This window comes from Lepidochelys olivacea (assembly GCF_965140295.1).
Source record: "Lepidochelys olivacea isolate rLepOli2 genome assembly, chromosome: 2".
In the NCBI taxonomy this organism is placed as follows: Eukaryota; Metazoa; Chordata; order Testudines; family Cheloniidae; genus Lepidochelys; species Lepidochelys olivacea.
In genome coordinates this window covers 59,242,476-59,264,093 of record NC_140412.1, presented here as the reverse complement: position 1 = coordinate 59,264,093, position 21,618 = coordinate 59,242,476, and the positions used below count along the sequence as shown (strand labels likewise).

The 21,618-nt window shown below is 42.5% G+C and overlaps 1 protein-coding gene across 4 annotated transcripts in view; it reads right to left on the bottom strand.

Annotated features, from left to right (window-relative positions):
• Window positions 1–21,618, bottom strand: part of EYA1 (EYA transcriptional coactivator and phosphatase 1) — a 231,549-nt gene that overhangs the window by 88,062 nt on the left and 121,869 nt on the right. For all 4 annotated transcript variants that reach the window (XM_084620524.1, XM_084620525.1, XM_084620526.1 and 1 more), the window contains one exon: window positions 5,289–5,366. In XM_084620524.1, the coding sequence (XP_084476650.1) occupies window positions 5,289–5,366 (78 nt within the window). The remainder of the gene's footprint in view (window positions 1–5,288; window positions 5,367–21,618) is intronic.

Genomic DNA, 21,618 nt, shown 5'->3' with positions numbered 1-21,618 from the left:
TCTGTTCTTAAAATCCTCCAATGAGGGGGATTCTACAACCTTGAAAGCCCATTCCAGATCTTAACTACCATTATAGTAGAAAGTTCCTCCTAATATCCAATCTAAATTTTTCTTACTGTGGATTAAGCCCATTATTTCCCTCAGTCTATTTGTCTCAAGACTAAGTAAACCCAGTTTGTGTAACTCTTCCACATAGGTTTCAGAGTGGTAGCCGTGTTAGTCTGTATCAGCAAAAACAACGAGGAGTCCTTGTGACACCTTGGAGACTAACAAATTTATTTGGGCATAAGCTTTCGTGGGCTAGAACCCACTTCATCAGATGCATGGAGTGGAAACTACAGGAGCAGGTATAAATACATGAAAAAATGCGAGTTGTCTTACCAAGTGTGAGGTTAGTCTAACGAGACAATTCAACCGACAGCAGGATACCAAGGTAAGGATACTTGGGGTAAGGCATGATTTGTTCTTGACACATACAGGTTAGCTATTATAACTTTATTATTCTCTAAATGCTTACAAATTGATTGTTTAATAATTTGTTTGAAATTTGTTTGAAGTATCAAAGTTGGGCTGACTGGTCTATAATTCTTCTAGTCCTCATTTTCCCCCTTTTAAATATAGACACTTTGTGTGCCCTTCTCCAGCCTTCTCAGACTTCACATGTCCCCCAGGAGTTCTCAAAGATAATCACCAACAGTTCTGAGAATTCTTTAGCTGATTCCTTATATACCCTAGAATGAATTTCATCAGGCCCTACTCACCTGAATATATCTAACTACTCTATAACCTGTTCTCTCCCTATTTTGGCTTTTGTTCCTCCCCCCTTGTTAATATTAATTGTGTCAAGTATGTGATCACAATTCACCTTTTAGTGAAGACCAAAGCAAACCAGGCATTAAACACCTAAGCCTTCTTGATGTCATCCATTATTAGCTCTGCTTCCCCACTAAGTAGAAGACCCACACTTTCGTTTGTCTTTTTCTTGTTTCTAATGTGTTTATATAACTTCTTATCGCCTTTTACGTCCCTTGCTAGGTGTAACTCATATTGTCCCTCCATACTTTTGGCTATTCTTTTGTACTCCATTTTAGCAATTTGTCCAAGTTTCCACTTTTTGTATTCAAAGATCTGTATTTCATAACAAAATTCTAAGTACGTTTCCTATTGAAAACATACAGGTAACTTCATAGCATGGGTCTCTTTTTAAAATAATTCTGTAGTACAAAGGCTATACTACATCTTCCACTTTCAGCTTCTTTCCTTGCACTATCTACTTATTTCTAATCCATTTTTAGACTTTGATAACTTTCAGTATTTCAGAAAGATGTCATAATGAAATAGCATATTGTCTTAATGAAAAACTGTTAAGTGTGTAAGATCAAGAAATTAACCTAACAGGTGTTTTTTTTCTGAAGCTCAGATTAAGAGCTCCAAGTAGCTATTTATAACCCCAAAAATCAATCCCTGTTAACACAGAAATATAAAATTCATATAAGATCTTTAACTAGATTGAATTCTTTGTGACCTTTCAGGGCACTAAAGAGAAAGGAGGTCAGCTATGCATTGTATGCTGGGCCTTCTGCTCATCATTATAGTATAAAGTGAAAGACCATACACTTTGGGAGCATATTAGCTAATCACAGGATGACTATGTACTACAAATGTGATGTTGCCATGAAAAAGGCAAATGTGATCCTAAATGGCATCAGGCAAGGTATTTCTGTTAGAGGTAGGGATATATTAATGCCATTGTACAAGGCACTGGTAAGACCTGATCTGGAATACTGCATACAATACTCAAGAAAGGAATTCAAACTGAGACACGTGTAGAGAAAGGGTACTAGGATGATTAGGAGACTGGAGAGCCTGTCTAACAAGAGGATACTAATAGATCTTGTCTTGTTTAGTCTAGCAAAACGAATGCTGAAAGGAGATGCAATACATCAGAGAAATAAATATAAGGGAAGGAGAAGAGCTATCTAACTAAAAGACAAGGGTGGCTCAAGAACATATGGGTATAAACTGGCTATGAGTAAACTTAGGCTGGAAATTAGAAGAAAGTTTCTAACCATCAGAGGAGTGAGGTTCTGGAATAGCCTCCCGATAGCAATAGAGAGGGCAAGCAATCTAACTAGCTTTAAAACGGGACTGGATAAATTTATGAATGGGATTATATGACAAATTATAAAGATAGCAGAGGACTGGACTCAAGGATCCAGAAGGTTTCTGTTGGGTTCCCTGTGGGGTGTCACCTGGAACTGGGGTATCCCTGAACTCACCTGACACACTAGCCTGGGCTCTCTTTACTCTGTACTGCCGTGACAAGCCCTCTCCAGCACACACACAGGTAGGGACACACCCAGCTACAGCTGCACACAGATGCTGAGATCAGTTCTGCATGGGAAGGCTCAGCTAAGGCACCTCCCAGTTGCTAAGGCACGCACTCCCCTCTGGAGTGCAAACCCAAAATTATACTGTGTTGCGCTACACAGGGAACTGTACAGCGTAAGCTCATGAAATTCACCCGCTCCCTCAGTGGAAGATATTCAACAGATTTCTGCCCCCAGTTATGATTTCCACCCACTGGTTTTAGACCAAAACAAGTTTATTAACTACAAAACATAGATGTTAAGTGATTATAAAGGATAGCAAACAGATCAAAGCAGATTACCTAGCAAATAAAACAAAAATGCTATTTAAGCTTAATATACTAAGGAAATTGGATATGAGTAGCAAATTCTCACTCTAATTGTTGGTTTAGGCAGTTTGGAAAGATTCTCAAGGGCAAGCTGCACTTGCTTGCAGCTTAAAACCCCAGGTTTCACAAGCTAGAAATCCTTCTAGCCTGGGTTCAGCTCTTCTCCCCCAGCTCAGTCCTCATTTCTTAGGTGTTTCCAAGTGCCTCCTTTGGGTGGGGAACCAGTGAAGAACCACAATGATGTCACTCCCCTGCCTTAAATCACTTTTGCATATGATGGGAACCCTTTGTCTCACAGTTTGATTCCCACACCTGGTCAGTGGAAAAACACTAGTATTCTATGATGGAGTCCAGTACCAGATGACTTGGTCACATGCCCCTGTAGGGACACAGCAGCCATGACTCGGAGGCTCTTTGTAACTCCTCAGGAAGGCTCCCCAGTGGGAGATTAGCATCTTCTAAGACCTACTGTTCTCCCTAATGGCCCTTCCCAGCCAACCATCTAGACTGATTGCATTCTGCTTAGTGAGTGTTCCCTGGGTGTAAACACGTTTGTAACTGATGCATAGACAATATTCCTAACTTCAGATACCAAAATGATACATGCATCCAAATAGGCTAATCATATTCAGTAAATCATAACCTTTTCCGCAATATCTCACAAGCCTTATCTTGCACAAAATACATCATGGTTATGCTATAATCATATCACAATAATGTCTCTATGAAGAATATGGGGCTTAATGTCACAGTTCCTTCCAGTTCTATGTCCCTATTATTTTTAGAGGTACCATGAAGAAAGCTGCCTTCTCTCTGATGACTATTTGGGTCCCACTTCTTCTCTACGCCCAAGATCTCTTTTTAGCCCCTCACAGGGAAAAGGTCAATTTCAGGTTGTGAGATCGCTATAAAATAACTTTCCTGGTATCAACCTACCAAAAAATTACATGCCTATTGTCAGGCATCTGGAATCAAACAGAGCATGCGCAATGTACCATCTGATAGAATTTCCTAAAACAGTTAAGCTGGGCAGAATCTGATTTTGTCCCTGTGAAGCATACAGATTTGTTCTCAGTACTACAGAATTATTTCTGAGTGACCATTACCAAGAAAGATAGCAAATAATTTTTTTCCTGTTTTCCCTTATCGTTATCTCGTTTGTGTCAAGCCCAAAGTAAATACACCCCAGCTGTATAATCTCTCTCTATATATATATTACACACATATATATATATATATTATGTATAACAAGAATCTCTATAAATAATTTACAGTCTAAGAGTGTTCTTATACACTGTGCTTTCAAATAGCTGTGAAAAAATGGAGACGTAAAATTAAGACAGTATCTTTCAGAGTAGTTAGTGTATTGGCATCCAAGGATTGTTAAAGTCAATTTGATGGGCTCAATATTTCCCTCATCCAAGCTCTGTTTTGTACAGCAGGGGCCATCATGGAACCAGTTATATCTACCCAATCTGGTGCAGACCCAGCATCTGGATTGTCTAGGATCTGCTGGAACTTACACCTACATACCTTATATCACTAGAGGTTCAACACAACAAGACTCTGTCACACCCCTCATCTTACCTCCAATATACCCCTCACATATACCCTACACTGAGAGAGTGGAGGTGTGGTCTAGTAGAGGAGTTGCCTCTGGTGAGTTTATGCCAGTTGGCAGTTACCCTCCACGAGGGAACTGTTTGCTGGCCAGCTACAGCCAGAATCTATCCTCTTTGCCTTGTATGAGAGGCTCAAAGAGGATGGAGTGTAATGTACAACCGATCCCTATTCTCTTAAGTTCAAAATTTTGAGTTTAGATCTCTGAATGTGCTTGAATATATTAGAAACAGTTGTTGGCCAATCTTTAGCATAATCAGCACACACATATGTGGCCTATATCAATCAAGACACATCAGCTGGTCAATTTTTAAAGTGAATCTCTAAAGTCAACATGAGTCTGCAAATAACACTCTCAAATAACACACTGCAAATAACATAGCTCTATTGCATCTCTCTGCAATCATGATTGTAACTTATGAGTTCAGAATTAGGTACAAATTCTGCACGACAAAAACAGTAATATAGAAATAACAGTGTTAATTCACACATTTTGGATTAATATGCACCCTTTCGCCACCTTTTAGAGACCTACTGGCACAAATGGCAAATGTAAATATCTGCACTTTTTGGGGAACAGCCAGAATTCAGAAGGCATAACGGTAAGCAAGCAAGGAGGACGATTTTAGACTTTCATCCCATTCACAACTAGAGCATGCAGATGTGGATCTGCTAGCCATCAGAAAACAAAAACAAAACAAAAAAACAGTTTGAGCCATAATACTGCCCCAATCCTGAGTGGAGCTCCCAGAGAAGTTATCCATGGATATCAATGAGTTGATCTCGCATTTCTTACTTATGGAAAATTCCCACTGACTTTTGCCTGAGTAAGATGTGTAAGATCAGGCCCGATAGAATGTGCGAGCTACAGACTGTATAAAACCTTTTATTTTTAACTTCTGCATACAGTATTTAGACTGTAAGAGGGGAAGAAAACAGTAAGTGAAAAATCTCTTTATTTATTTCTTACCTGATCCTGAGAAATTGTCTAAAGACTCGTCTGCTGTAGTCGTAGCAATCTCACTGCTGCTCATTGGTTCTGTTTTAACTAGAAGTATAAATTATAAATAATCTAAATGCTCCTAATATTCATGCACACATACACATGCACACACATTATTCACAAAATACCACTAAAACACAATCTTCTAACAAATATTTGCTATCTGTATTTTTGTGTAAATATAAACACACACACAAAGATCTGTTTCTGTCCCCAAGGAATAAAAGCCACTGTAACAAACTAGAAGATACTGTCATGGACAGATCAACCAATGAGTCCCCATGCCACTTTGTGCACTCCTATGATTCTTAATCCTTTAAAACCAACACATCTATAACAACAATCCTTTATAACCAACATATTCAGAGAGTCATTGTTTGTTGGTTGCAGAAGTAAGTTTTCAGAATGATCTGAATGAGGCAAAAATTGAAGCATTCTTTTAATGGACTTCTTCTAGGGTTGGTTGAAATTTTTTTGTCCAAAATATTTGTGACGGCAATTTGGGTTTTCAACCAAACAAAATTTTTCATGAAAAGTGTCTGCTTTCAGCTGAAAATTTCAGTATTTTGAAGAACTGAACACCTGACAAATTATCTTTTTTTCAGCCAAAATCCACACTATTTTCTGTATTCATTTTTTCCCTTGAAAAAAATCAGAATTTTCAATGGGAAATTTAGACAAACTTTTTCTTTAATTTTCACTGAAATTGTCCATGGAAAAAAACCCCTATTTTCCAACCAGCTCTAATTTCTTTCTCAAAGTAAAATTCAGCTCCGAAAAGTGATTGTCCGGTGATACCGAAAGAAGGATGGGAGACATTTGACATGGTTTTAATCAGGCCATAACTTTTTTATTAGATGTCTGGGTCTACACGGCAGATAAAAGTGTACAGTGCAGGTAATTCCATGTTCATTCAATAAGTATCCGAAGGGCTTTTGCCAGCCCCCCCCTTTTTTTCATCCAGGTCCCCCAACCCACCCATTGCTGGGACCTTGCCATCCACCCCTCCCCCTCAGAGGAGGGTTAAGGTGGGCTGTAATAAAGGGAGTTTGGCTTCCTGCCGTACCATTCATAGGAGCCCCAATCACCCCGACCCATTCCGTTTCATTAACTAACATCTCCTTTTTAAATCCTTTACCAAGCCATTTATCTGGTCACTGTGTCCCTTCCCTATGGAGTACCTGCACTGGACATCCACCACAAGGAGGTGCCAGCAAATTGCTTGGCTGCCTCCTCCCCAAACCCAGTTGGGTTCCCAGATATCTTCCAATGCCCTCTTTTCAGAATTCTGCTCTGAAAAGTGACGGTATCAGAATGACTTCTTACTCAGTAACTCTGTCCATATTCAGCTATGTAGCTAGTTACTTTATTGACAGAAAAGTTATTACAACTTTTTACTCTGGTTTACATGGCAGAACCAACACAGATTTTTAAGAGCAAGAGAGCTAGACTCTCTTCTGGCTCATGCTTCAACAACAAAATTATTAGTTCTATTCTCAGTTATTCCAGTACATATATACACAGTACACTTACTTAGTGCCTAGATCCTCAAGTAGGACAAACAGGGCACAGATCTGACCCTAATTTAGCTTGGATGTAACTATGGGCAAAATGTAAAGGCAATGGCTTTGCACAAGAAATCATTAAGACAACATAAACTACCCTGCAATGCCATTTTATCATACCAGCCTTTCCACATACATCATGTTTTAAGCAACTAAATGCATATCTATAGCCTTGAATCCAGCTTGCAAATTATTTTGCCTGGGAATTGGAACTATCATTGACAGGAATCTACGTGGACCTTGCAAAATGTGCAGGACTCTCCCCAGATATCTTTTTCTCTCTGTCCTTAGATCAAATCCCCTTGTGATGCCCTATCTCCCATTTCCCCAGCATGAGGAAAGTGGTATATGGCTCTGTGTGCGTGCATGTTAGCATGACTGTGTGAGGTAATATAATTTATTCAGGGGGAGTCATTAGATTGACAGAAGGGGGCCCCTGTCTTCCCCTAGCTCTCCGTGCATGCCTTTTCCCCTTTTACTTGACCTCAGCCAAAAGATCTATCCCTAACCCCTCAAATTTCTCCTCCTCCCTGGCTACTCTCTTTTCACCCCCATACAGGGCTCTTTGCCTGTAATCCCTACCTCATGGAGATCCAGATCAGGCCCAGGCAGGGTTTATAAACTCTAGTGCACTCATTGAGCTACTCCCACACTACTTCTAATAACTAATTCCACCAAAAAAAATCCCCATTAATAGAGAAAGGGAAGGGAAACAGAGGCAGAAAGAGCCCAGTGACTAGCCCACGGTAACATAGCAGATCAAGGGCAGAACCAGGACTAGAACCCAGGTCTCCTGGTACACATTCCAGTCCAGCACCCTATACACTAGACCAGCTGCCTCTCTGCATAGTATGCATGTGTCCCTCTATAAACTGTGAATAAGTGTCACTCCACCCCCCCGCCCAACACTTTGTGACTCTTTCTAGTCCAATTTTCATAAGGCAGGTATTCTCATGGGAATGATGCTGTGGGATTTCTTCTCTGGTTAACAAGTGGGATGGGGGGAAAAGAAAGAAAAATAAAAGTAAAAATAAAAGAAAAAGCTGAACCTAGCTTGGGAGCTGCGATAGATGGAAGCTAATATACACTAGCACTGTTTCCCCCAAGCTTCTCTCTCCACTGTTCAGTATTGTGGAGCCCATTCTATGCCTCTTTTTGGCTTTTGTGGAATAGAATAACCTTCTTCCCAGAGATGCAGGGCCACTGCATTGCTGGCATCTGTAGCAATTCAGGTGCTCTCACGGTCCAGAGATCTAACATATCTTTTCTTCCAGGGAGCACCTTTTTTGGAGGAATATTAATTTTCTAACTGGAAGAAAATGCCATAGTTGAAATAAAAACCTGGTTCATATCTGCTGCTTACATTTCATCTGGATTTCATATTTTTGTTACAGAGCCATTAACGGAAAAATCTGATCAAAGTCTAGCTTCACCCTATATGACTTATCGGCAATATTTTACTGCAATAATTTTTAGAGTTGAAAACTTCTAAACTGTTTCTAAACCATATAATGCTTCCTAAAATAAAGAGGAAACAAATATATAAAATATACTGGGAGCTGCATGGTCATAGCAAGAAATGTAACACTAACCAGTGACTGACACAATTTAAATTTGACAGCATTTACCCCAAATTCCTCCACAATATATCGCATCTCAACTGTTATGTTTCTTGCATTAGAGTAAGAAAGTGAGGGTGCAACAGAGTTCCTGATCTGGATTCTCATTTGTAAGTGTAATTTACAAATAAGCTTTACTAGACCTTCATGATGAAGAATCATGACCCGCATAGAGCTTCATGCTGCAGTTAATCAGTAATTTAATAATGATGTATAGGAACTGAAGAGCCTTCCTCCCATAAGCAGCCACAGTTGTATCAAAATGTCAGAAAGCAATTGCATACTTTGATCTGCCTGGGACCTAGCTCACGAAAGCTTATGCTCAAATAAATTGGTTAGTCTCTAAGGTGCCACAAGTCCTCCTGTTCTTTTTGGACACTCATAGTTTGTTACGCAAAGAAATGAATTCAGAAATGATAGCATAGCATTCTATCCCACAGAAATCACTTACAACCAGCCATGGATTCTGACTGCAGAGAGGGCTGTCCAACCCATCCAAAAGACAAACTGACCTCCTGAATGGTAAATGCTCCCCCCGAGGAGAGAAGCTAAAAGAGGGCAGTGAGAAGAGATGAGCTGGGAATAAAAACAAGAAGTGCAATCCTATCAGAACATCTTTTCACTGATCTATGTGTATCAAATGGATATGGAGCAGTCCAAAGAAGCAAAACTCTGGAAAGTCATGGTACATTATTCTGTTCATAGCAAGTACAGTATCATCCTTCCTTACTGCATGTGCTGTTTTTTCCTGGTTGCCTAGTAAATGTTTCCTAAATGTGCTGCGGACTCTAGCTTCTCTACTTCTCTCCCCTACATTAAAGTATCTGCAAGCTGCTCTAAGCCTTCACAGTATGGCTCTGAGCTACTAATGGGACTGGTACCACACGATGCAGAACACATATTGCAAGTTTCCCTGGATAATTTTTAACAGTGTGTTCAATTGTGAGAGAGGGAAGAAAGAAGGACTGGCTGAAAGTTCCCACTGCTGCTGCTCAGTAGCTGAAACGGAATGTTAAGCTAGTAAATGGAGGTGGCACTATTATTAATTAAGAGATGTTCTGATTACTACCACTTGAATCCACTCCATCACGTAAGATATGTCTACATTGCAATATAAGCCCAGGGTTCGAACTCAGGCTTCCGCCTAGCCCCCCTTCCGTCTACACACAAATTGCCCTAACCGAGGACTCAGACCCTGGGTCCCAGGACCCTTAGGGGATGGAGAGTCTGAGCCTGCATAAAGCTGGGAGCCAGGGTTCAAGCCCCACTGCAGTGTAGACAAAACCCCACTGGACTCATGCTCTGGGAGTCCGCCTAAAGTACCCCCAGTCCCATGGGCAGACTATCTTTGTGCTCTGGCCAGTCAAGTTTGGGGGACTGTCAAGTTTTCCCACGCTGTACCATGAACAAAGGACAGGAACAGCCACATTCTGGGAGGGAGCTAGGAAGTCTGGGATATGGGTGGTTGGACTCAAACCCGCATAATGCAGCATAGATGCTGGAACTCCCGATTGGGACCCAGAGTTCAACAATTCCTAACCTGGGGTTACAAATGAGTGTAGATGCTCAAACCCTTGGTTAACAAACCCAGGGACTACTAAATCGAGTTCTAATAACTCTGAACTTATATCGCTTTCAATGGCACATCTTCAAGGTATTTTCAGAAGTGAAATATTATCCCTCCTTCTTCATAGAGAGCGCACGATTCATCACTGTGCTGCTGAGTTTCTATGCTGCTGAAACACCAGTGACACAAAGCTGCACTAAAACAGAAGTGAATCATGCCCAGGCTGTTCGTAGGAGTTCCAAGAATAGAACCCAGATGGGTTCTTTGCTGCAAAGATCCCTTGCTAAGGAATAGTATCATCATCATGCACAACTCATTTAGATTTGGTTTGCAAATCAAAGGAATCTGTACAATCTGTGCAAGTGGAATGTCTGTGCCAACTGCTCTTTTATATAATTGTTCCTTTCCCCATTATTTCTGACATTTTAATCAGATTTAAAAGGCAAAACAGAACCAAGAAAACAAAAAACAGACTATTAAGGCTAGCAGATAAAAGTTCAGAAAGCTGCATGAAACACACACATACACACGAAAATATAACAGGCAAAAACTGGAGTTAGCAAAGCTGTTGAGGCAGCATTAGATTCGTTGCATGTTGAGCTACTTTCGTTGAAGACTTGTTATTTAATATAAATTAAATGGATCCTATTTGTGCATAGCTATTTTAAAAGTTTATCTAGAATTACTCATATATTAGTTTTTGAACACCACTAAAGGAATTATCTATAAAACACAACCGACAAGCATTATCTGTCTCACCCGTCACACAATTCGCAAATGCACAAATATCACACAATAGAAGCTGCCAGGTAATAAGCACTTTTTGAAAGCCTATTTTTAACTATAGATTTGGGAAGCTGCTTTCAGGCTATTTTTAAAAATCTTGATAAAAAAATATAAAAATTAGCATTAATGCAACATTAAGATTGCAAATTCAAGCATGCTGAAGTCAGAGGTTCCAGAAGATAAGATTCCTACTGCAATATGAACTTGAATATGTCACACATCTTGTACTTAAATCACTTAATGGTGATTGTATTACTGTTAGTTAATTGCAAAGTAGTTTTAGCTGTCGGTCCTAGGATATTAGAAAGACAAGATGGGTGAGGTAATATCTTTTATTGGACCAACTTCTGCTGGTAAAAGAGACAAGCTTTTGAGCCACACAGTGCTCTTCTTCAGGTCTGGGAAAGGTACTTTGAGGGCTTGTCTACACTGCGACGTTGTCGACAAAACTTTTGTCTTTCACGGGTACTTAAAAAAAAACCCCTGAGAAAGACAAAAGTTTTGCCGATGCAAGTGGCAGTGTGACTGTGGCTTTGTCGGCAGGAGCACTCTACTGCCAACAAAGCTAATGCCGCTCATGGGACTGGAAGTATTTTGACGGCAAAAGTGCAGACAAAATACTGACAGAGAGCATTCACACATGCTGACTTTTAGCGATAAGGATGTGTTGACACAGCCTTGTCGCTAAAAGCTGCATAGTGTAGACAAGCCCTGAGAGTCACAGCTAAATGCAAAGTGGAATAGATTGTTAAGCATAAGTAGTTCGTGCATACTGCAAGGGTCCATTCAAGGGCCTGTTAACACTTCTGCAGTCATAGGACAAAAAGAGGGGGTTTCTGCTCCACCTTATACTAGGCACAGTTTATACGACATGGATAGGTTAACAGAAGATGCCTTGGGTTGCCCTAGCAGTGGAAGGTCTTCACTTAAATTTGGCTCCAGCCAACATAAGTGCCTCTCTATGCCAATTTAGGAACACCATCACCACAAGTGGCGTAGAGTAACGGTAGACGTAATTAGGTTGACACAGTGTTAGAGTAGACACTGTGTTGCTTACATTGAGTGTTACTGGCTTTCTGGAGCTATCCCACAATGCCCCATACTGACAATACAATTGATACAAGTGAGGACATGCATCGCCAACACAAAGAGCCAACCGTGCACACATAAGCGATTTAATAACTTCAGTGGCTGTATGCCGATGTAAGTTAGGTTGACATAATTTTGGAGTGTAGACATGGCCTTAGTTGTGATGCTCGGAGTACCTTTTCCAGATCTGAAGAAAAGCTCTGTGTGGAACGAAAGCTTGTCTCTTTCACCAACAGAAGTTGGTCCAGTAAAAGAAGTAACTGAGAGACAAGATGGATGAGGTAATATAACATTTAAACAAGGGCAGAAAATGTCTATGAGATGTATTCAAAATGAAAGGTAGGCTCAGATATATATGAATTACTGCAGTAGCACAAACTTTAATTTCTGGAACTTCTCACTTATAAGTGCATGATTTCTCACCTTTGGTACTGAATTAATGCTACTTTTTTCATTTGAAAAGAACGGAACCTATATCCCTGCCTTACCTATAATGTTCATTTTGAGTGAATCCTAAAATACACATACCCTACACTGATAAAAACATACAACAGCTACACCCTAAGACTTCAATCATGAAATAGATCCTGGCAGGCAGCTGTCTGCATCCATGTGGCACACAGAGCACCATTAAAATCATTCAGGCTCTATGCAGGCACAAGCATAGACTCAGACAAATCCAATTGCACGATCGGGGTCCAATTTTATCTTCTTTATTTGATCTCAAGGAAATATGCCAGGAAGCATTGCTACATTATACCTAGAACTAAAAATCAAACTTCTGAACAGCTTCAGCAAAATAAGCTTTCCTCTCTTAGAAAGTTCCAGGTGCCTTAAGGATGAAAGTGCCTCTTCTAATGATGAAATTTAATGAAAATACTAGAATTAATAAGCCTAGAAGTTAAAGAATCTTCTAAAGCACCAGCAAAAACTAAGAAAATATGTTTATTTTATATTTTCCCTTGGATTTCTTTGACATTCCAGTGCCAATTTCTGTAGTAAAGTTAGCATAACCGTCTACCTGTACCTACTTTTAAAATTATACTTGCAATATACATATTAAAAGAGCCTTCTGTTCTGCAGTTTCTACTATCTGGAATAACCTCTCTCTCTACCTCATCAACTCTCAATCCCATTCCAAATTTCATCTGAAAATATCTTTTCTTCTTTGCTTATATTTCTTAATTTCCTTCTTTCCTATATATTATTTGGCTCTGGTAATAGACTTCTGTAGGTATTAAAGTGTATACATTAACATTATACATATGTAGACAATTTTCACATATAAATCATCAGATTCCCAATATGCCACACTATATCAGAAGTTAAAAGCTAAGCTAGTAGAGATACAGGCTTTCAGTGATGGAGCATTTTTCTGAAATATCATTTCATATATCTACCACTAATCAAACAACAACATTTGTTTAGTCCAACATCCAATTCAAGTCTAACATTCATTTGAAAATTCGGAGAACTTGGTCACTTATGGTAATTCAACATTCTGCCTGCCTGGTAGTCTCTAATCTGATGCGGTTTTATTTCCAAATTATCATCTGAACTAGATTCCAAAACTTGTTTCCCATTAACTTTTGTGTAAATAGACAGATTCCCAAATGGCATTAATTTTGGCCCATGTCAAGAAAGATAGGTGTTCTCTTTTAGTTTCCTCGCAAAACACAATAGTGAAAATTCATCCTTGAAATCCATTACTTCTTTTTTATACTACTACTGACAGTGGGACTTTGGCTCCCAAGTGCATAAGGCCATGTCTACACTGCAGGAACTATGCCAGCATAGCTACTGTGCCGTAGCTTAATCAGCATAATACCGCAGCCTACACGGATGGGTGTAGGAACACTAGCTCCCTGAGCGATGGTAACTGGGTCGACAGAAGCAGTTCTTCCACAGATCCACCTGTGCCTATACTGGGACTTAGGTCAGCATAGCTCCATCACTCAGGGGTATGGATTTTTCACATCCCTGAGCAATGTAGCTATGACAACCTCAATTTTAAGTATAAACTAGGCCTAAGTCACTTTTAAAAATGACATGTAGGCTTCTCAGTCTTCTAGGGATTGCAATGCCGAGCACACCAATGCCTAAATACCTTTAAAAATCTGGGCCCAAGAGGCTGATTCTCATTTACACTGGCATTTTAACACTGCTCTGGCAGTGTAAAGAATGAATCGGGTGCAAATGTAAAGTAGCTTTAGTGAAAATGAGAATCAGCCCCCAATATTTTTTCTGATGCTTAAAAAGGAGCGGGCAAAAAATTTTCTTTTTAAAAAAGAATTATTAAAAGGATCAAGGAAATAGTTGCAACAGATGCTACATTTGTACCATCATTACCTGAGGCTTAGTGTTCACTGAAGTGAAAACTTACTGACCTTGGGTCTTGCATACACCTATATACATACGTAACTTTACCTGCTTGGGACCACTCACGGTGAGTAAAGTTAAGCATGTGTGTAGGTATAGGCAGGATCAGGGACCTTGCTGTCTTCTCAGGTGTCCTACAGCAGCTATAGTCTCAGCATAGAAAATCATGTTCATGTTAGGAAGTCACACGTAATCATATATAAGGCACTAATAAATAAATAAATAAAATACCACCACCTCCACCTAGCTCTGACTGCAGCAAAATTATTATTTTCCCACAGAGACAACAGTTGGCTGCATTCGTCTTCTCTTCTTCTGGACTGTATATAATACATTATAACAGACATACCCCCAAGCACGCAGCCATCTAGTACAAAAAATTCTTTAATATTAAAAAGTTATGGCATAGTCACTGTACCGTATGTCCAAAAGCAATATTTTAAATAAAAGCATGTAGGCAGTGATAAGTTACAATAACACCAACAGTTGTATTCATGAACCTATCCTCCATGAACTTATCTATTTCTTTTTTGAACACTTATTACTTTTGGCCTTTACAACATTCCATGACGAGTTCCACAGGGTGACTGTGTGTTGTGTGAAGAAGTACTTCCTTAGGTTTGTTTTAAACCTGCTACCTATTAATTAAGGCTGAAATGTTGATCACAACTTTGGACACTACTGTAACTTCTCTCTATTAACCAATATGATCAGGGACATGACCCCAAGCTCCAGGTGTCCCTAAGCCTCTGACTGCCAGAAGCTGGGATGGGACAACAGAGCAAGGAGCACTCGATAATTGCCCTGTTCTGCTCATTCCCTCCAAAGCACGTGTCACTGGCCACAGTTGGAAGACAGGATACTGGACTAGATGGACAATTGGTCTGATCCAGCATAGCCGTTCTTATGTTCTTAATGATCATTTGAAAAGCATAGCTATAGAAACACCACATTAAGTTTTTTGGCTAAAAAGCAAAAGTCAAAGATGCAACAGTAGATATTGTTACAAAACCCCACCTCTTTCTTTAACAAAATGTGCATATTTTAAAATTCTGCAAAATTTGTCAATAAATAAATGTGGCTCCAGCATGGCAGTGGGAAGCACAGGCCACTGGCTGCATTAGGGTGGGAGATCACCTTGGCAGTGAGGCTGCACCCAACCCTAACACAGTGCAAGGGCTGGGCTTACCCTGCCCCTCTGCGCCAGGTGCACCAGGGTGGGTGGGCAGGCTCGGCCCAGCAGGATCCAAGTATGGAGGGGCTTAGTGTGGAGGGATCCAGGTGTAGGGTAATCTGAGTGCGGTCGGCTCAGTGGGAGATCTGGATGCACAGCGGCTCATTGTGGGGGTCCAGGTGCAGAGGCAATGGGACACTGCAGGGGATCCAGGTGAAGTGGTTGGGGCTCAACGGAGGGCGGGGGGGGGGGTTGGTTGTGGGGAGATGGGGCTCGGTGGGGAGGGGTCTGGTTGCTGGGGGAGTGGGCTTGATGGGGTGGGGGTCCAGGTGCAGCTGGCTGGGGCTCAGTGGGGTGGGGGTCTGGTTGTACGAGGCTCGTTGGAGGTCATCTAGTCCAACCCCCTGCTCAAAGCAGGACCAATCCCCAATTAAATCATCCCAGCCAGGGCTTTGTCAAGCCTGACCTTAAAAACTTCTAAGGAAGGAGATTCTACCACCTCCCTAGGTAACGTATTCCAGTGTTTCACCACCCTCCTAGTGAAAAAGTTTTTCCTAATATCCAACCTAAACCTCCCCCACTGTAACTTGAGACCATTACACCTTGTCCTGTCCTCTTCTACCACTGAGAATAGTCTAGAACCATCCTCTCTGGAACCACCTCTCAGGTAGTTGAAAGCAGCTATCAAATCCCCCCTCATTCTTCTCTTCTGCAGACTAAACAATCCCAATTCCCTCAGCCTCTCCTCATAAGTCATGTGTTCCAGACCCCTAATCATTTTTGTTGCCCTTCGCTGGACTCTCTCCAATTTATCCACATCCTTCTTGTAGTGTGGGGCCCAAAACTGGACACAGTACTCCAGATGAGGCCTCACCAATGTCGAATAGAGGGGGACGATCACGTCCCTTGATCTGCTCGCTATGCCCCTACTTATACATCCCAAAATGCCATTGGCCTTCTTGGCAACAAGGGCACATTGCTGACTCATATCCAGCTTCTCGTCCACTGTCACCCCTAGGTCCTTTTCCGCAGAACTGCTGCCTAGCCATTCGGTCCCTAGTCTGTAGCTGTGCATTGGGTTCTTCCGTCCTAAGTGCAGGACCCTGCACTTATCCTTATTGAACCTCATCAGATTTCTTTTGGTCCAATCCTCCAATTTGTCTAGGTCCCTCTGTATCCTATCCCTGCCCTCCAGCGTATCTACCACTCCTCCCAGTTCAGTATCATCCGCAAATTTGCTGAGAGTGCAATGCACACCATCCTCCAGATCATTTATGAAGATATTGAACAAAACCGGCCCCAGGACCGACCCCTGGGGCACTCCACTTGACACGGGCTGCCAACTAGACATGGAGCCATTGATCACTACCCGTTGAGCCCGACAATTTAGCCAACTTTCTACCCACCTTATAGTGCATTCATCCACCCCATACTTCTTTAACTTGCTGACAAGAATACTGTGGGAGACCGTGTCAAAAGCTTTGCTAAAGTCAAGAAACAATACATCCACTTCTTTCCCTTCATCCACAGAACCAGTTATCTCACCATAGAAGGCGATTAGATTAGTCAGGCATGACCTTCCCTTGGTGAATCCATGCTGACTGTTCCTGATCACTTTCCTCTCATGTAAGTGCTTCAGGATTGATTCTTTGAGGACCTGCTCCATGATTTTTCCGGGGACTGAGGTGAGGCTGACTAGCCTGTAGTTCCCAGGATCCTCCTTCTTCCCTTTTTTAAAGATGGGCACTACATTAGCCTTTTTCCAGTCATCCAGGACTTCCCCCGTTCGCCACGAGTTTTCAAAGATAACGGCCAATGGTTCTGCAATCACAGCCGCCAATTCCTTTAGCACTCTCGGATGCAACTCGTCCGGCCCCATGGACTTGTGCATGTCCAGCTTTTCTAAATAGTCCCTAACCACCTCTTTCTCCACAGAGGGCTGGCCATCTATTCCCCATGTTGTGATGCCCAGCGCAGCAGTCTGGGAGCTGACCTTGTAAGTGAAGACAGAGGCAAAAAAAGCATTGAGTACATTAGCTTTCTCCACATCCTCTGTCACTAGGTTGCCTCCCTCATTCATTAAGGGGTCCACACTTTCCTTGGCTTTCTTCTTGTTGCCAACATACCTGAAGAAACCCTTCTTGTTACTCTTGACATCTCTCGCTAGCTGCAGCTCCAGGTGCGATTTGGCCCTCCTGATTTCATTCCTACATGCCTGAGCAACATTTTTATACTCTTCCCTGGTCATATGTCCAACCTTCCACTTCTTGTAAGCTTCTTTTTTATGTTTAAGATCCGCTAGGATTTCACCGTTAAGCCAAGCTGGTCGCCTGCCATATTTACTATTCTTTCGACACATCGGGATGGTCTGTCCCTGTAACCTCAACAGGGATTCCTTGAAATACAGCCAGCTCTCCTGGACTCCTTTCCCCTTCATGTTAGTCCCCCAGGGGATCCTACCCATCTGTTCCCTGAGGGAGTCGAAGTCTGCTTTCCTGAAGTCCAGGGTCCGTATCCTGCTGCTTACCTTTCTTCCCTGTGTCAGGATCCTGAACTCAACCAACTCATGGTCACTGCCTCCCAGATTCCCATCCACTTTTGCTTCCCCCACTAATTCTTCCCGGTTTGTGAGCAGCAGGTCAAGAAAAGCTCCCCCCCTAGTTGGCTCCTCTAGCACTTGCACCAGGAAATTGTCTCCTACGCTTTCCAAAAACTTCCTGGATTGTCTATGCACCGCTGTATTGCTCTCCCAGCAGATATCAGGAAAATTAAAGTCACCCATGAGAACCAGGGTGTGCGATCTAGTAGCTTCTGCGAGCTGCCGGAAGAAAGCCTCATCCACCTCATCCCCCTGGTCCGGTGGTCTATAGCAGACTCCCACCACTACATCTAAACACACTTCTAAACTTAATCCAGAGACACTCAGGTTTTTCTGCAGTTTCGTACCGGAGCTCTGAGCAGTCATATTGCTCCCTTACATACAGTGCTACTCCCCCACCTTCTCTCATTCCCAGCCCCACTCCCTGTTGCACAGAAAACATGGAAGGGGAGCACAACTGGCATTAAGACCCAGGAGGCAACACTCAGCTGCAGAGTCAGTGGAGCAGCCGCAGCTGCCTTCAACTAGTTAGCTCTGCACCTGCAGAAGGGGGGGGGGCAGTGGCACGTAACCCGTGTGCCCCCTCCTGCCTCATCTCTGTTTGGGAGGGCAATCCCCTCCAAAGAACTGCATCCATGGTGGTCCCCCTTCTTCCCCCCACTCCACCCTGCAGCTTCCCTTCGCTTCCCTGGCGTTTTCTGAAGGGAAGCACAGGAATTTGGGGGCGGGGGGGGAGGGGGGACTTTTTCTGCAGGCGTGCAGTCCTGCAGAACTCCCCCAGGAATAATTTTTAAGTGTTGGGTTGATCCAAGGAACCCGTTGTTCACCAAAAGTCACCATGTGCCAGCTTTATTGAGCTTGAACCCCTAATGCTTGCCTGACAGCCAAAACTGCCTTTTGAGCTCAGCACATCAACAAGGCGCCTATCCTGCTTTAGGCACAGCGGTTACTAGAATTAAGTTGACCCTCACCTAGTGCATCTCTCCACCAATGCAGGAATGTTACTTGAGATTTTTCTGGTCTAGTTTTCAAAACCCAAGCAATGGGACTTCCACAACTAATCAATTCCACCATCAAGAAGTTTCTGCTAACATTTGAACATGCAGCTTTGGCTTTTCTACTACTGGCCACCTTAATCTGACTCAGATTGACCCATTTATCATTGCTCCAGAGCTGAAATATTCTCCTTGCTGGTGGTTAGAAAATTAGCGTTATCTGTTGGGGTGCTTCTATGTTAATCTCTCCTTCATTCAGACAGTAGAACTGAGATGATTTTTGGGATGGAGATCCCACTTAATTTTTTTCTAACTAAACCCACCATAGGTAATCTGGCTGTGGAGATCTTCCTGAGCACGGACAATGGCTTGTGTGTTACCCTTGTTAGTCTGTGACTAAACTGTCTCTGTTCTTTAACTTCTGTAAATAGTGCTTAGATGTTAATGCAATTGGCACCTGATGTCACAAGACCAACAGCCAATGGCAGAGAATCAGCCAGCTAGAAGTCAGAGAGGTTTGACCTTCAAAGCAGAATCTGAAGTTCTAGGCAGTGAGTATCCAACCAGTGCCTCCTAATCAAACAAGAAGGTACATATAGTTTCTTCTAGTTTCCAGGACTCATTGGGATTGGAATCAGATACTCCCTTACTCTTTGAGGCACACATCTTTTCTCTCTCCCCATGATAAGCAAAGCTTTTCAGAAAATTGCAGCATCCAAACTGCATTCAATACAAATTGATAGCTTCAAACCATTCTAGGAGGCATTACTTGCTGAAGCCGCTAAATCTCTCTCTACATCACCCTCTTCTGCTGCTAAAGCAGGAACTTCTAACCTAGAGCCCAATATATTAAGGATCATCCTGATTACCAGTGTCTATTTCCTGGACCTTGAGCAGCCCCACACAGAAGGAAGTTGATATCCATGCTGTTTCATGTGCTTAACAGATCTCCATCTTTCACTATGGAATGGTGGTACCTGCTCCATACTTATGGTTGAAGCCACTTCCCATTGTAAGTCTGATTTTAAACATCCCTACTCTCCACTAAAATTCCCTGAAAAACCTCTAATCTCCCTGAAATGTCACATGCTACAGGCAAGAGATTTACTGGGAAGTTTAGAAACAGGAGTTTTTATTGAAGTTAGAGTATTTCAGAAATGCCACTTTCATCCACTTTACATTTTCCATAACTTTTTTTTTTATCATAATCTTTCACTGAAATGGCTTGGCCTAGAAACTCCAACTTTGTTATGCTATTGGCCTATGTTTAAATGAAGTGCCTTTTTATGTTTGAAGGAGGGTTTGGAGGAATTACAAAGATCCTGTTTTCACATATATACAGAGAATTGTTTAAAATATAATATTAAATATGTTTATATTTAAAAACCATGTCTAAACTGTCCTGTTCCTGATTAAACTTTGCTATAGGACGTGCTGGGCTGAGCCACAAGTGTGTGTGTGGGGGGGGGAGAGGCTGGAGAGCTGGGAAATATACTGGGACAGGAGGCCAGGCAGGCTAAGAGGAGGTGCAGAGTTGGATTGGGAGGTAAGGGTCTGGGGTCATATGGAGGAGTGACACAGAGCAGTGCTACCTGGCCTCAGAATGGAGGGCGAGCTCTTGGGGAGGTAGAAGAACAAGAGCATGGATGGGATAGGAGACTGGCAGGTGATGGAAGCAGGAAAAGAGGAGGGGCATGGAAGGAGGCAGACAGCTAGGGAGGGATGGCCAGATTAAGCTGCCCAGAGCCTTAGGAACACTGTGACAGGAGGCCTCCTTGGAGTGGTTATGGCAGGGGCAGCTCTACCTTCCCTCCAAGAGAAGCAGGGGCAGTTGCATGCATCTGCCTTATTCCTCCCAGATGTGGTAGCTGGAGGGGGGGCCCAGTGCACACCCCCGCAGCCAGGGTGTATTTGCCTGGGTAGCTGGACTGGGCCCACTATAATTTTCTTCTCCTGTCACATACAAGGTCCTCTGCTGGGGTGGAGCCCCAAGGGCAGTGGGTCTTGGAATTCACACCCCATTAAGATGCATGGGTAGTTCTCCTTCTCAGAGCTATTGTTTTAGGCTATATTACTCCTGAGGGCATTCTCTGCCAAAAACATTAAAAATCTGCACACTATATTTTAAAATTCTGCAAATTTTATTTGTCAAATAAATGTGGAGGCTCCAGCATGGCATTGGGGAGCATAGGCCACTGGCTGCACAGAGGTGGGAGATCACTGTGCAGCTCCTCCCACCCCAGGACACAGATTCAATGGTGAGGCTGTTCCTAACCCTGACACAGCGCAAGGACTAGGCCTGCCCTAAAAGCACCCCCCCTCTTTGGCAGGTGCACCAGGTGGGGGCAGGCAGGCTCAGAAAGGCAGGATCCAAGTGTGGAGGGGCTTAGAGTGGGGGGATCCACATGTGGGTTGAGAGGGTTCTGTGTGGGGCAATCTGGGTGTGGGTGGTTCAATGGGGGATCCGGGTGTGGGAGGGATCTGGATGCACAGGGGCTTACTGGGGTTTTTGGGTGCAACGGTA